Raw genomic sequence first — 15796 nt, 5'->3', positions numbered from 1 at the left:
TCCTGGAGACAAGGTCTCATTCTGTCGCCCAGGCTGAAGTGCAGTGGTACAATCATAGCTCACTGTAACCTCTAACTCCTGGGCTCAAGTAATCCTCCTGCCTCAGCATCCCAAGTGGCTAGGACTACAGACACATGCCACCACACACAGGTAATCTTTTAATTTAATTTAATTTAATTTAATTTTTTTTTTTGAGGCGGAGTCTCGCTCTGTCGCCCGGACTGGAGTGCAGTGGCCAGATCTCAGCTCACTGCAAGCTCCGCCTCCCGGGTTTACGCCATTCTCCTGCCTCAGCCTACCGAGTAGCTGGGACTACAGGCGCCCGCCACCTCGCCCGGCTAGTTTTTGTATTTTTAGTAGAGACGGGGTTTCACCGTGTTAGCCAGGATGGTCTCGATCTCCTGACCTCGTGATCCGCCCGTCTCGGCCTCCCAAAGTGCTGGGATTACAGGCTTGAGCCACCGCGCCCGGCCAATCTTTTAATTTTTTCGTAGAGACAAGGTCTTGCTATTTTGCCAGGCTAGTCTTGAACTCCTAGCCTCAAATGATCCTCCCTCCTCAGCCTCCCAAAGTACTGGGACTGCATTAGTGAGCAACCATGCCAGGCCCTGCTCCTTTTTAAGTCAAACTATGGAGGGGAACGGAGGCCTGCGGCCCCCACGGCCCACACAAGCAGGTACACACACATTGTCCAAATGGTCTTGTTCCCTTGCTCACCTGATGACACGGCTGTGATGGAAGCACTCGCGGATCCCCAGCTCCACGGCCAGGTGGGCCACTGACCAGCTGGGGTGATTACGGATGAGGTCGGTCAGGTGCTGCAGGACCTCAGTGTGCAGGACTTGGGGGGAGCTCTCATAGAAGGGTAGCAGCTGCGAAGAATACTGCTGGAAATTCACCAGGGCGTCAGCCTCCAACTCCAGCTGGAAGAGTCTATAGAGCCAGGACAGAGGAGCAAGACCCAGAAATGAGCCAGGCGGGACCCTCGGCCCACATCCCTGCTGGAATCAGAAGGTCCCCAGACTGCAGCCTGGCCTGTCCCAGCCTGACTCCCCTCCCAAGCAAACACACACACGCACACACACATCTATACACACGTAAATGACATAATGGCATTTAGGTTAGACTTTGTTTTTTAGAGACAAGGTCTTGCTCTGTAACCCAGGCTGGGGTGCGGTGGTGTGATCATGACTCACTGCATTTTGGAAGTCCTAGGCTGAAGGGATCCTCCTACCTTAGCTCTTGAATAGCTGGGATTACAGGCATGCACCACCATGCCCAGCTAATTTTTTTTTTTTTTTTCTTGGAGACAGAGTCTCGTTTTGTCACCTGGGCTGGAGTGCAGTGTTGTAATCTCAGCTCACTGAGACCTTCACCTCCCGGGTGAAGCAATTCTCCTACTTCAGCCTTCAGCGTAGCTGGGATTAAAGGCACGTGCCGCCACACCTGACTAATTTTTCGTATTTTTAGAAGAGACAGGGTCTTGTCATGTTGGCCAGGCTGATCTTAAACTCCTGGCCTCAGGTGACCTGTCTGCCTGGGCCCCCCAAAGTGCTGGGATTATAGGCATGAGACACTGCGCCCGGCCAGCTTTGTTCATTTTTAAGCGTTGGGGTTGAGTCCAAGTTTTGCTACTAAGGTGCTGTGTGATCTTGGGAAATCCTTTTCCCTCTCCAAGCCCCATTTGAAATATGAGACTAACTGTACCTGTCCTACCTACCTCCCAGAGGTGCTGGAGGACAGATGAAAAAGCACTATAAAAGCACTTTGAAAACCAAAACCATTACATGTCAGCGATGGTTACTTAAAGTTCTGACCAGGGCTTTTAACATACCAGAAGGTTTTGTCTTGCATACCACTACAGGCACAGCAGCCGGCCAGAGTCTAGTAGAGGCAGTTCCCAGAGAGTGTTGGCTCATGGGACCAGTCTGTTGTTCCACAGAGAGTGCGTCAATTAACAATTAACTACTGAGCATATGATCTGTGCCAAATGGAGGAGTCAATTAATGAACAATTGCATAAAATGCTCTGCCCTCCGGAAGCCTGTTTTTTTTTTTTTTTTTTTGAGATGGAGTCTCATTCTGTTGCCCAGGCTGGAGTACAGTAGTGCGATCTTGGCTCACTGCAAGCTCTGCCTCCCGGGTTCATGTCATTCTCCTGCCTCACCCTCCCGAGTAGCTGGGACTACAGGCGCCCGCCACCACGTCCAGCTACTTTTTTTTTTTTCTACTTTTTAGTAGAGACGGGGTTTCACTGTGTTAGCCAGGATGGTCTTGATCTCCTGACCTCGTGATCTGCCCACCTCGGCCTCCCAAAGTGCTGGGATACAGGCATGAGCCACCGTGCCCGGCTGCCTATTTTTGTTTGTTTGTTTGTTTTTTGAGACACAGTCTCACTTTGTCACCCAGGCTGGAGTGCAGTGGCGTGATCTCAGCTCACTGCAACATCTGCCCCCACAGGGTTCAAGCAATTCTCCTGCAATTCTCCTGCCTCAGCCTCCCTAGTAGCTGGGATTACAGGTGTGTGCCACCACACCCAGCTAATTTTTGTATTTTTAGTAGGGACAGGGTTTTGCCATGTTGGCCAGGCTGGTCTCGAACTCCTGACCTCAAGTGATCCACCCACCTCGGTCTCCCAAAGTGCTGGAATTACAGGCGTAAGCCACCACGCTTGGCCCGAGCCTATGTTATTATGGGGGAGATCAACAAAATGACTTAAGTAAAAACATAAAATAAGGAAGTACATTAAATAAACTATAAGGTACTCAGTGTTAGAGAAACAACAAAAACCACAACTAAGGTAGGGGAAGGAGGAGGCGGAAGGAAGCCATTCCTCATTGCCCTTGGCTGGGTTTTCCCTTCATCTCACCAACCCCTCAACATCAGAGCACTCCACGTCAAGTGTTGCTGGTATGTCAGAGAATGACAACTGAAAACCGACCACTGGAATTAGCATCACGGAGACATGCACGACCTTGACAACAGTACTTTTAGTGGAATGGTGGGAACCAACACCTGATTAAAGTGGGTTTAAGGACAGGATGTGAGAATCTGAAGATTGCAAAGACAGATATTTTTGAGGAGTTTTGCTGTGGAGAGGAGCAAATAAAGTGGGGAACGGGGAAAGTGTAATCAGGCATTTGAATGCTGATGGGAACGATGATTCTGTCTCAGAACTTCCACTTTCCATTAACGGCAGACTAGGGAATATGAAACAGACCACCTACTGAGGACAGCCAGAAATGCTGGACAAATTATTAAAAAAACATCTGCTGGCAGGCACTGTATACCTCAAAAGACACTGATGACTCACTAGGCTGGAAGGAATGATGGAAACTGAGGAACTGAGCTCAGTTTTCAGGTGGCTGTTACTGGAGAGGATGGGGGATGAGCAGCACCAGTAACAACCTCATGGGGCTCAGGACACAGGGACTGGAGCCCAGGGGTCTGCCAAGAGGAGAGCCCTGATGACATCTCTTACTTTGGGTTAGGGTCCTAAAGAACTACTTAGCCTAGGAATAAGGGTGAGCCATACACAGACACGTCTCACAGGGACCACAGTTCAGCCTCAAGTAATTTCAGTTCCAGAAACTAGACTGAGGTTATCCTAGTTGCAAGTGTTCCCAGGTACCTGGGAGAAGCAAAAATAAATTCATTCTTTATAAGGAAACATCAAACTAGGCTCCAGATTATTTCTTTTTTTCTTTGAGACTCCAGCTCTGTTGCCCAGGCTGGAGTGCAGTGGTATGATCTCTGGTCACTGCAACTTCTGCCTCCTGGTTCAAGCGATTCTCCTGCCTCGGCCTCCAGAGTAGCTGGGATTACAGGAACCTGCCACCACGCTGGGCTAATTTTTTGCATTTTTAGTAGAGACGGGGTTTCATCGTGTTAGCCAGGATGGTCTTGATCTCCTGATCTCATGATCCGCCCACCTTAGCCTCCCAAAGTGCTGGGATTACAGGCATGAGCCACCGCGCCCGGCCACTCCAGATTATTTCTACAAGCATACTTGCAAATACAATGACCAGCACATAATCAAAACTCACCAGGCCACCAGGCATATGTGGAGATAAGACATGAAAAAAAACCAACAGAAACAATATACAAAAGAAACATATCTGTAAGTGAGGGGGCTGTAAATATTTAAGTTATCCAAAATAGACTTTAAAGTAACTGGGATAACATTCGAGAGGTTAAAAAAGGAAATTTAGAATTTTGGCAAAGACCTTTGAATGATCAAAAAAGGATCAAATGGAAATTACAGAATTAAAAAATATAATCAGGAAAGAGTAAACAGAATAAAGCAAGGAGAGACAAAAGAATAGAAAATATAGTAAAGTAGATAAGAGACACAGACTAATAAAAGACCCAGCATACATATGTAAGTGGAGGATCAGAGGCAGAGTAGAAAGAGAATCAAATGGAAGTCACATTTGAAGAGTTGATGTCTGCAAACTTTCCAAAACTGAATTTTTATTTTTTATTTTTATTTTTTTTTTGAGACAGAGTCTCGCTCTGTCGCCCACGCTGGAGTGCAGTGGCACCATCTCGGCTCACTGCAAGCTCCCCCTCCTGGGTTCACGCCATTCTCCTGCCTCAGCCTCCCGAGTAGCTGGGACTACGGGCGCCTGCCACCACGCCTGGCTAATTTTTTTTGTATTTTTAGTAGAGACGGGGTTTCACCATATTAGCCAGGATGGTCTCAATCTCCTGACCTTGTGATCCGCCCCCCTCGGCCTCCCAAAGTGCTGTGATGACAGGCATGAGCCACCTCATCCGGCCTTTTTTTTTTTTTTTTTTTTTTTTGTGAGAGGGACTCTCGCTCTGTCGCCCAGGCTGGAGTGAGTGTAGTGGCATGATCTCGGCTCACTGGAAGCTCCACCTCGCTGGTTCATGCCATTCTCCTGCCTCAGCCTCCCAAGTATCTGGGACTACAGGCGCCTGCCACCACATGCAGCTAATTTTTTGTATTTTTAGTAGAGACAGGGTTTCACCGTTGTTAGCCAGGATGGTCTCGATCTCCTGACTTCGTGATCCGCCCGCCTCAGCCTCCCAAAGTGCTGGGGATTACAGGCATGAGCCACTGTGGTCAGGCATAGTGGCTCATACCTGTAATCCCCAGCACTTTGGGAGGCCGAGGTGGGTGGATCACCTGAGGTCAGGAATTCCAGACTAGCATGCAGTGAGCCGAGATCACCCCCCTTTACTCCAGCTTAGGCAAAAGAGTGAAACTCCGTCTCAAAATAAATAAATAAAATAAACAAAAAACATTATTCTGCTGACTTAACATACACTATAAGCCCTCCCTGACACCACTGCCAAAAAAAACACATAAAAAAAAACAAAAACAAGAAAGCCCCAAAAATCCACTCTTAGCACCTTGTGGGGGTTTTAAAACACGGCCCCTTAAATCATTGATATTCCTTGCACTGAGCAGTGGGAATTTGTATCTCTTTACCCTTTAATCTGGTGATGTAACTGCGTTACCAACAGAATACGGCAAAAGTGATGCTGTCCCAGCTTCCAGACCAATGCCTTAAGAGACTGGAAGTTTCTATTTCTCTTCTCTTGGGGCCCCGCCATCATGCCACAAGGAGGCTGCAGCAACCCATGGTGAGGACTCTTAATCCTGGGCCCTGAGCCCTGAATGAACTCCCAGCCAACAGCCAGCACCAACTTGCCAGCTGCGAGTTGCCTTAGATGGTGCCATATAAAGTAGAACTGAGGCTTTCCCACTGAGCTCTGCTCAAATTGTAGATTTATGGACTAAATAAATGATTACTGTTATAAGCTGTTCTGGAGTAGTTTGTTACATAGTAGTAACTGATAATGACACACATGTTGCACAATATGCATTGTATGTAACATAGCAATTGCTGATATATGTGCATATTATACCTGCTGAAAATAAAATACGAGGAGGAAATATTTAAAATAGCAGAAGAAAAAAAGTTATCTTCAAAGGGCAACCATTAGAATAACAGCTGGCTTCTCAACAATGGAAGCCAGAGATAATGGAATGACTTCCTCAGAGAGCTAAAACAAAATAAATGCTGGCCAGGCACGGTGGCTCATGCCTATAATCCCAGCACTTTGGGAGGCCAAGGCAGGCAAATCACTTGAGCTCAGGAGTTTGAGATCAGCCTTGGCAACATGGTGAAACCCCATCTCTACTAAAAATACAAAAATTAGTCAGGTGTAGGGGTGCATGGTTGTAGCCCCAGCTACTCAGGAGGCGGAGGGAGGAGAATCGCTTGAACCTGGGAGGCGGAGATCGTGCCACTGTACTCTAGCCTGGGCCACAGAGCGAGACTCTGTCTCTAAATAAATAAATAAATAAATAAATGCCAATGAGAATTCTGTACTTAGCACACAAAACAAAATGAAAACAAAAACAAAACCTTCAAGAACACCGTTAAAATTAAAACATTTCACTAGTCAAACAAAAAACCCAGAGACTTTGTCATTAGCAGACCTACATGAAAGGAAATACAAAAGCTTTTTCTTTCCTTTTTTCTTTTTGGAGACAAGGTCTCACTCCTGTCACCCAGGCTGGAGTGCAGTGGCACGATCACTGCTCACTGCAGCCTCAACCTCCCATGTTTAAGTAATCCTCCCGCCTCAGCCTCCCAAGTAGCTGGGACTACAGGCGTGCACCACCACACCCAGCTAACTTTTTGTATTTTCAGTAGAGACAGTGTTTTGCCATGTAGCCCAGGCTGGTCTGGAAATCCTGGGCTCAAGCGATCCTCCCACCTTGGCTTCCCAAAGTGCTGGGATTACAGGCGTGAGCCATCATGCTGGGCCAAAAGCTTTCTCTTCATGTGGAATGAACACGATCCTAGATGGATGCTCAAAGAGGCATGAAAGAATGAAGCCCCATGGCAAGTTAAATATGTGGGGGAATCTAAGTATTGATGGTATAGTGTCTTGTTAGGTTTAAAATAAAAACTAAATAAAACAACAGCACACGGCATTGAAGCCTAGAAGGGAATACATAGCTAAAGGGTTCTAAGACCACCTTATTGTTCTGGAAGATACTAATGGACCTTCAGTGGGCCAAAGATATATCTTGTAATCTCTAAGGTTCTGTCAAGATGTGCAAATGGTTTCAGACTTTGCCCCGCTTGCTGTTGTCTAAGTTTTGCTCCAGAAGAAGATATAATCTTGATTATGCTGAAAAGTAAGCAAACTTACTCTGTGTTCTAGGACACCCTAACTCTATTTTCCAAGGCTATTTGCTGTATAAACATCCTTTGAAGGTAGCCTGAAATAACCTTTGGAAATAAAGGTAGTGCTATAAATACATGAGTTTGCCCCCCAAACCTCATGTTAAGTTTTGATCCCAATGTTAGAGGTGGAGGGCTAATGGGAGGTGTTTGGGCCATAGGGGTAGATCCCTCATGAATGAATTAATGCCCTCCCTGTGGGGTGGGGGTGAGTGAGTTTTCTCTGTTTGTTCCTATATGAACTGGTTGTTAAAAACAGCCTGGCACTTTTTTTCTTTCTTTGAGACAGAGTTTCGCTCTTGTCACCCAGGCTGCAGTGCAATCTTGGTTCCCTGCAACCTCCACCTCCCGGGTTTGAGCAATTCTCCTGCCTCAGCCTCCCGAGTAGCTGGGATCACAGGCATGCACCACCACGCCCAGCTAATTTTTTTGTATTTTTTTAGTAGACACAGGGTTTCTCCACATTGGTCACGCTGGTCTCAAACTCCCGACCTCAGTTGATCCACCCGCCTTGGCCTCCAAAAGTACTGGGATTACAGGCACGAGCCACAGTGCCCGGCCCGAGCCTGGCGCTTTTTAACAACAGTTAACAACTTCTTTTCTCTTCCTCACTTCCTTTCTTGCCACGTGACGCTGGTAAGATGCTGGCACCATGTTTCTTGTACGGCCTGAAGAGTCACGAGACAAATAAAACCTCTTTTCTTTTTTTTTTCTTTTTTTTTTTTTTTTGAGACGGAGTCTCACTCTGTCACCCAGGCTGGAGTGCAGTGGTGCAATCTCGGCTCACTGCAAGCTCCACCTCCTGGGTTCATGTCATTCTCCTGCCTCCGCCTCCCCAGCAACTGGGACTACAGGTGCCCGCCACCATACCCGGCTAATATTTTTTTGTATTTTTAGTAGAGATAGTGTTTCACCATTTAGCCAGGATGGTCTTGGTCTCCTGACCACATGATCCGCCCACCTTGGCCTCCCAAAGTGCTGGGGATTACAGGCGTGAGCCACCGTGCCCGGCCGGCCGAGACAAATAAAACCTCTTCTACGTATAAAACCTCTTCTAACTCAGACTTAGGTCTTCCTTTACAGCAACATTAAACAGACAAAAACAGGTAGTCAATGTCTCCACTAGCAGGATGTATAGAAACATGAGACTCTTGGAGAACGATCTCCCAACAGTTACTACTAAAAAGTGTATAACTTCCAAGCTAACACAGAGAAAAAACAGAATCGTATGAAAACACTCAATCACAAATTGCAAAAGCATTATGCTAAGTGAAAAGTCAGACTCATAAGACTACATGCTATATGATTAAAAGCAGCAGTGATGGAAAGCAGGAAGATGTCCTCCTGCAGGGAAAAAGAAAAAGGAAGCACATAGGTGTTTGCCCAAGGGTGGTGTGGGTGCCATGGACTACAAAGGAGCATAAAGGAAATTTGGGGAATAACAGAAATGCCTCATATCTTGATTGTGGTGGTGGTTACATGGGGGTGTTCTGTTATCAAAATCCATCAAATGAAGGTGGAGGTAAAGCAAGATGGCCAAATAGGGCCAGGCACGGTGGCTCACGCCTGTAATCCCAGCACTTTGGGAGGCCAAGGTGGGTGGATCACCTGAGGTCAGGAGTTTGAGACCAGCCTGGCCAACATGGCGAAACCCTGTCTCTACCAAAAATACAAAAATTAGCCAGGGACGTGGCTGCTGCTCCATCTGGCAAGTGAGGAGCACCTCTCTCTGGCCGCTGCCCCGTCTGGGAAGTGAGGAGCGCCTCTGCTGGGCCACCGCCCTGTCTGGGAGGTGAGGAGCGCCTCTGCCTGGCTGCCATGCAGCCTTCCAAGTGTGAAGTGACAGCCCTTGTATGTGATCTTTCTGCCTTCCCCAAGTGTGCATTTTCAACATTAAAGTTTACTTTTTAATTAAAAAAAAAATTAGCCAGGCATGGTAGCGGGCACCTGTAAACCCAGCTACTCGGGAGGCTGTCTGGAGAATCGCTTGAACCTGGGAGGCAGAGGTCGCAGCGAGCTGAGATCGTGCCACTGCACTCCAGTCTGGGTGACAGAGCAAAACTCCATCTCAAAAAAAAAAAAAAAAAAAAAAAAGGATATCCAAATAGAAACCTCCACCCATTGTCCTCCCTGGAGGAACACCAAGTTGAACAACTACACACACACACAGTACCTTCATAAAAAGCATAAATCAGCCTAGGTGCCAGCTCAGCTACAGTGCAGTAGAGCACCAAGAGGGCTCTTGGGGTCCCAGATTCTAAGTATTGGCTCTGGGATGGCATTTCTGGACCTGCCCTGGGCCAGAGGGGAGCCCACTGCCCTGAAGTGAGAGTCCCAGGCCTGGCTGCATTCACCACAAGCTGACTCAAGAGCCCTTAGGCCCTGAATGAACATTAGCGGTGGCCAGACAGTACTTGCCACAGGGCTGGGGCAGTGGTGGCCATGGAGAGAGACTTCTCTGCTTGTGGAAAAGGGAGGGAAGAGTGCGAAGGACTTTGTCTTATGGCTTGGGTGTCAGCCAGGCTGTAATAGAATAGAGCGCTAGGGAGGTTATTAAGGTTTCTGACTCCAGGCCCTGCCTCCCAGATGGCATCTAAAGACCTTCCCAGGATAGGGGTCGGAGGAACTTGCTGCTTTGAAGGGAAGGACATAACCTTGCTGGCTTCACTGCCTGCTGACTGTAGAGCCCTAGGGCCTTAAGCAAACATAGGCAGTAGCCAGGCAGTGGTGATTGCAGGCCTTGGGTGAGACCCAGTGCTGTGCTAGCTTCAGGTCTGACCCAGCACAGTCCTAGTGATAGTGGCCACAGAGGTGCTTGTGTCACCCCTCCCCTAGCTCCAGGCACAGAGAGAGAGACTCCATTTTTGGGGGAGAAAGTAAGGGAAGAGAACAAGAGTCTCTGCCTGGTAATCCAGAGAATTCTTCCAGAGCTTATCTAAGACCACCCAAGTGGTACTTCCACGAGTCTGCAAGAGCCACAGTATTAGTAGGCTTGGGGTACCCCCAATGCAGATATGGCTGCAGTGACCAAAAACTTAGGTCACAACACCCAACTCCCTTTTATTACCTAGAAAGTCTTCCTAAGAAGAACAGGTACTAACAAGCCCAGACAGCAAAGACTACAATAAATACCTAACTTCAATGCCCAGACAGTGACGAACATCACAAGCATCAAGATCATACAGGAAAACATGACCTCACCAAATGAACTAAATAAGGCACCAGTGGCCAATTCTGGAGAGACAGAGATATGTGACCTTTCAGACAGAGAATTCAATATAGCTGTTTTGAGGAAACTCAATGAAATTCAAGACAACACAGAGAAGGAATTCAGAATCCTATCAGATAACTGACTTAACAAAGAGATTGAAATAATTTAAAAGAATCAAGCAGAAATTCTGGAGTTGAAAAACGCAGTTCACATACTGCTAAATGCTAAAGGGAGTTTTTCAATCTGAAAGAAAAAGACATTAATGAACAATAAGAAATCACCTGAAAGTACAGAACTTACTGGTAATAACAGGTACACAGAAAAATACAGAATACCATAACACTGTCGTATGTAGGCCACTCATATCTTGAGTAGAAAAACTAAAAGAAGAACCAACCAAAAATAATAACTACAACTTTTCAAGACTTAAACAGTACAATAAGTTAAAAAGTTGAGGACAAAGTTAAAATATAGAGTTTTTATTAGTTTTATCTTGCTTATCTGTTTATGCAATCAGTGTTAAATTATCATCTATTTAAAATATTAGGTTATAAGATATTGTTTGCAAGCCTCATGCTAACCTCAAATCAAAAAACATACAGCCAATACACAAAAAAATAAAAAGTAAGAAATGAAAACATACCACCAGAGAACATCACCTTTACTAAAAGGAAAACAGGGAGGAAAGAAAGAAGATCACAAAACAATCAGAAAACAATTAATAAAGTGGCAGGGATAAGTCCTTACTTGTCAATAATAACATTGAACATAAATGGACTAAACTCTCCAATCAAAAGACACAGAGTGGCAGAATGTATAGAAAAACAAGACCCAGTGATCTGTTGCCTACACAAAATACACTTCACCTATAAAGACACACATAGACTGAAAATAAAGGGATGGAGAAAGATATTCCATGCAAATGGAAACCAAACAAGAGCAGGAGTAGCTATGCTTCTATCAGGCAAAACAGACCGTAAGACAAAAACTATAAAAAGAGACAAAGAAGGTCATTATATAAAAGGGTCAATTCTGGCCGGGCGCGGTGGCTCAAGCCTGTAATCCCAGCACTTTGGGAGGCCGAGACGGGCGGATCACGAGGTCAGGAGATCGACACCATCCTGGCTAACACGGTGAAACCCCGTCTCTACTAAAAATACAAAAAACTAGCCGGGTGAGGTGGCGGGCGCCTGTAGTCCCAGCTACTCGGGAGGCTGAGGCAGGAGAATGGCGTGAACCCGGGAGGCGGAGCTTGCAGTGAGCTGAGATCCGGCCACTGCACTCCAGCCTGGGCGACAGAGCGAGACTCCGTCTCAAAAAAAAAAAAAAAAAAAAAAGGGTCAATTCAGCAAGATAATGTAACAATTTTAAATATATATGCACCCAACACTGGAACACCCAGATATATAAAGGAAGTATTCTGAGAGCTAAAGAGAGAGATAGACCTCAGTGGGGCACAGTGGCTCACGCCTGTAATCCCAGCACTTCCGGAGGCTGAGGCGGGCGGATCACCAGGTCAGGAGATTGAGACCATCCTGGCTAACATGGTGAAACCCCGTCTCTACTAAAAATACAAAAAATTACCTGGGCGTGGTGGCGGGCACCTGTAGTCCCAGCTACACGGGAGGCTGAGGCAGGAGGATGGCGTGAACCCAGGAGGCGGAGCTTGCAGTGAGCCGAGATCGCGCCACTGCACTCCAGCCTGGGCGACAGAGCGAGACTCTGTCTCAAAAAAAAAAATAATAATAAAGAGAGAGATAGACCTCAATACAATAATAGCTGGAGACTTCAATACTCCACTTTCAGCATTAGACAGATCATCCAAACAGAAAATCAACCAAGAAACACCAGCCTTAGTCTGCAGTATAGATCAGATGAACCTAGTAGATATTTACAGAGCATTTCATCCAACAGCTGCAGAATACACATTCTTCTCCTCAGCATATAGATCATTCTCAAGGATAGACCATATGGTAGGCCACAAAACAAGTCTTAAATTATCATTATTGTTACTATTTGAGACAGAGTCTCGCTCTGTTGCCCAGGCTAGAGTGCAGTGGCATGATCTCGGCTCACTGTAAGCTCCGCCTCCCAGAACTAGAAAAGTAAGAGCAAACCAAACCTAAAATTGGTAGAAGAAATAATAAAGATCATAGCAGCAATAAATGAAATTGAAACAAAACAAAAATTGAAAGATCAACAAAATAAAGCTTTTTGAAAAGATAAACAAAATCAACAAACCTTTAGCTAGACTAACAAAAAGAGAAAACCCAAATAAAAAAAAATCAGAAATGAAAACAGAGACATTACAACCAATATCACAGAAATTCAAAGGATTATTAGAGGCTACCATGAACAACTCTATGCCAATAAATTGAAAACCCTAGAAGAAATGGATAAATTCCTAGGCATACACAACCTACCAAGAGTGAGCAGTGAAGAAATCCAAAACCTAAATAGACCAGTAACAAGTAATGAGATCAAAGCTGTAATGAAAAGTCTCTTGGGAGGCAGGGACGAGTGGATCACCTGAGGTCAGGTGTTGAGACCAGCCTGGCCAACATGGTGAAACCCTGTCTCCACTAAAAATATAAAAATCTAGCTGGGTGTGGTGGCGGGCGCCTGTAGTCCCAGCTACTTGGAAGGCTGAGACAGGAGAATCGCTTGAACCCAGGAGGCAGACGTTGCAGTGAGCTGAGATTGCACCACTGCACTCCAGCCTGGGCGACAGAGCAAGACTCCGTCTCAGAAATAAATACATAAATAGGAAGGCTAGTCTGATACAGGATATTCTGTCATGGCCAGAAGTGGAAGTTCATCCTATAAATTTGATAGGCAGCCTCCCCTCCCCTCCCCTCCCTTTTCCCCTCCCCTCCCCTCCCTTTTCCCCTCCCCTTCCCCTCCCTTCCCCTCCCCTTCCCCTTCCCTTCCCTTCCCCTCCCCTCCCTTCCCCTCTCCTGTCCTCTCTCCTCTCCCTTCCTTTCCTGTTTTTGGAGTTTTGCTCATGTCACCCAGGCTGGAGTGCAGTGGCATGATCTTGGCTCACTGCAACCTCTACCTCCCAGGTACAAGCGATTCTCCTGCCTCAGCCTCCCAAGTAGCTGGGATTACAGGCGCCCACCACCACGCCCAGCTAATTTTTGGTATTTTTAGTAGAGACAGGGTTTGACCATGTTGGCCAGGCTGGTCTCGAACTCCTTACCTTAGGTGATCCACCTGCCTTGGCCTCACAAAGTGCTGGGATTATAGACATGAGCCACCGCGCCCAGCTGGGTCAAGATATTTTCTAAATTTCACTGTGACTTCTTTTCTTTTTTAAACCATAGATAATTTACATGTATCTTGCTTAAAATTCAAACATATGGACTTATTTATAGTTACTTTTTTTTTTTGCTATTGATTTCTAGCTTAATTGCACTGTAGTTGGAGAACATAGTCTAAATCTTTTCAGGTATCTGAAATTTGTTAGTATTTGCTTTATGCCCAGCATAGGTCAGTGTCTATAATTTTCATATAGGTGTTCTTGAAAAGAATGTATATTCTGTTAGTTGGTAGAACAAGTGTTTTATATATGGTCCATCGTCTGAATGTTTGTGTCTTCCTACAATTCTTATGTTAAAATTTAATTCTCAGTGTGAAAGGATTAAGAAATGAGGCCATTAGGAGGTGATTCGATCATCAGGGCTCTGCCCTCATGAATGAGATTGGTGCCATTTAAAAAGAGGCTTGCGGGGCACGGTGGCTCACACCTGTAATCTCAGCACTTTGGGAGGCCGAGGCAGGCGGATCACGAGGTCAGGAGTTCGAGACCAGCCTGGCCAACATGGTGAAACCCCATCTCTACTAAAAATACAACAAATTAGCCGGGCGTGGCGGCGGGCGCCTGTAATCCCAGCTACTCAGGGATTCAAAAAATAAACGAAGCTAAAAGTTGGTTCTTTGGAAAGATTTTTAAAATTGGCAAATCCCTAGCAAAACCTAACAAGAAATAGAAAGAACACAAAGTACCAACCCTTCAGATCCTCCATCTATTAAAAAGAAAATAAGAAGATCTGCAGTCAAATTTGACAACTTAGATAAAATGGAAAAATTCCTTGAAAACACAACATACCCAAACCGACATGAGAAGAAAACCTCATAGTCCTATATTTGTTAAAGAAATTGAATCCATGTTTTAAAATGTTCCTACAAATAAACTCCAGGCTCACATGGTTTTTTGTTTTGTTTTTTTTTTTGAGACGGAATCTCGCTCTGTCGCCCAGGCTGGAGTACAGTGGCCGGATCTCAGCTCACTGCAAGCTCCGCCTTCCGGGTTTACGCCATTCTCCTGCCTCAGCCTCCCGAGTAGCTGGGACTACAGGCGCCCGCCACCTCGCCCGGCTAGTTTTTTGTATTTTTTAGTAGAGACGGGGTTTCACCGTGTTAGCCAGGATGGTCTTGATCTCCTGACCTCGTGATCCGCCCGTCTTGGCCTCCCAAAGTGCTGGGATTACAGGCTTGAGCCACCGCGCCCGGCCAACTCACATGGTTTTACCCATGAATTCTTCCAAACATTTAACAAAGAAAGAATACAGGCTGGACATGTGGCTCATGCCTGTACTCCCAGCACTTTGGGAGGCTGAGGTGGGAGAACTGTTTGAGCCCAGGAGTTCAAGACCAGCCTGGGTAACTTGGTGAGACTCTGTCTCTACAACAAAAAAATTTTAAAAATTAGCCAGGCATGGAGGTGCATGCCTGTAGTCCCGGCTACTTGGGAGGCTGAGGTAGGAGGATCACTTGAGCCTGGGAAGTTGAGGTTGCAGTGAGCCGTGATCATGCCACTGAAGTTTGGCCTGGGTGAGAGAGGGAGACAAGAAAGAAAAAAAGAAGAAAGAAAGAAAGAGAGAGAGAGAGAAAGAGAGAGAGAGAGAAAGAACAGAGAGAGAAAGATCTTCAACAATTTTCAGAAAATAGGAGAAAGAAGGAATGCTTCTCAAAGCTTTAAGATAGCAAAGGACTTCCTTAAACAAGACACAAAAAGCACACCGTAAAGAAGATGAACAAATCTGACTTCTTTAAAACTAACAACTCGGCCGGGCACGGTGGCTCAAGCCTGTAATCCCAGCACTTTGGGAGGCCGAGACGGGCGGATCACGACGTCAGGAGATCGAGACCATCCTGGCTAACACGGTGAAACCCCGTCTCTACTAAAAAATACAAAAAACTAGCCGGGCGAGGTGGTGGGCGCCTGTAGTCCCAGCTACTTGGGAGGCTGAGGCAGGAGAATGGCGTAAACCCGGGGGGCGGAGCTTGCAGTGAGCTGAGATCCGGCCACTGCACTCCAGCCTGGGCGACACAGCGAGACTCCGTCTCAAAAA

General features: G+C 46.3%; 1 protein-coding gene across 6 annotated transcripts in view; it reads right to left on the bottom strand.

The window, feature by feature from the left end:
* PLA2G6 (phospholipase A2 group VI) overlaps window positions 1-15796 on the bottom strand; it is a 72059-nt gene that overhangs the window by 32712 nt on the left and 23551 nt on the right. For all 6 annotated transcript variants that reach the window (XM_010389227.1, XM_010389228.1, XM_030914996.1 and 3 more), the window contains exon 3: window positions 718-933. In XM_010389227.1, the coding sequence (XP_010387529.1) occupies window positions 718-933 (216 nt within the window). The remainder of the gene's footprint in view (window positions 1-717; window positions 934-15796) is intronic.

Source organism: Rhinopithecus roxellana, chromosome 13, assembly GCF_007565055.1.
Source record: "Rhinopithecus roxellana isolate Shanxi Qingling chromosome 13, ASM756505v1, whole genome shotgun sequence".
Taxonomy (NCBI): Eukaryota; Metazoa; Chordata; class Mammalia; order Primates; family Cercopithecidae; genus Rhinopithecus; species Rhinopithecus roxellana.
This window is presented reverse-complemented; position numbering and strand designations above follow the sequence as displayed.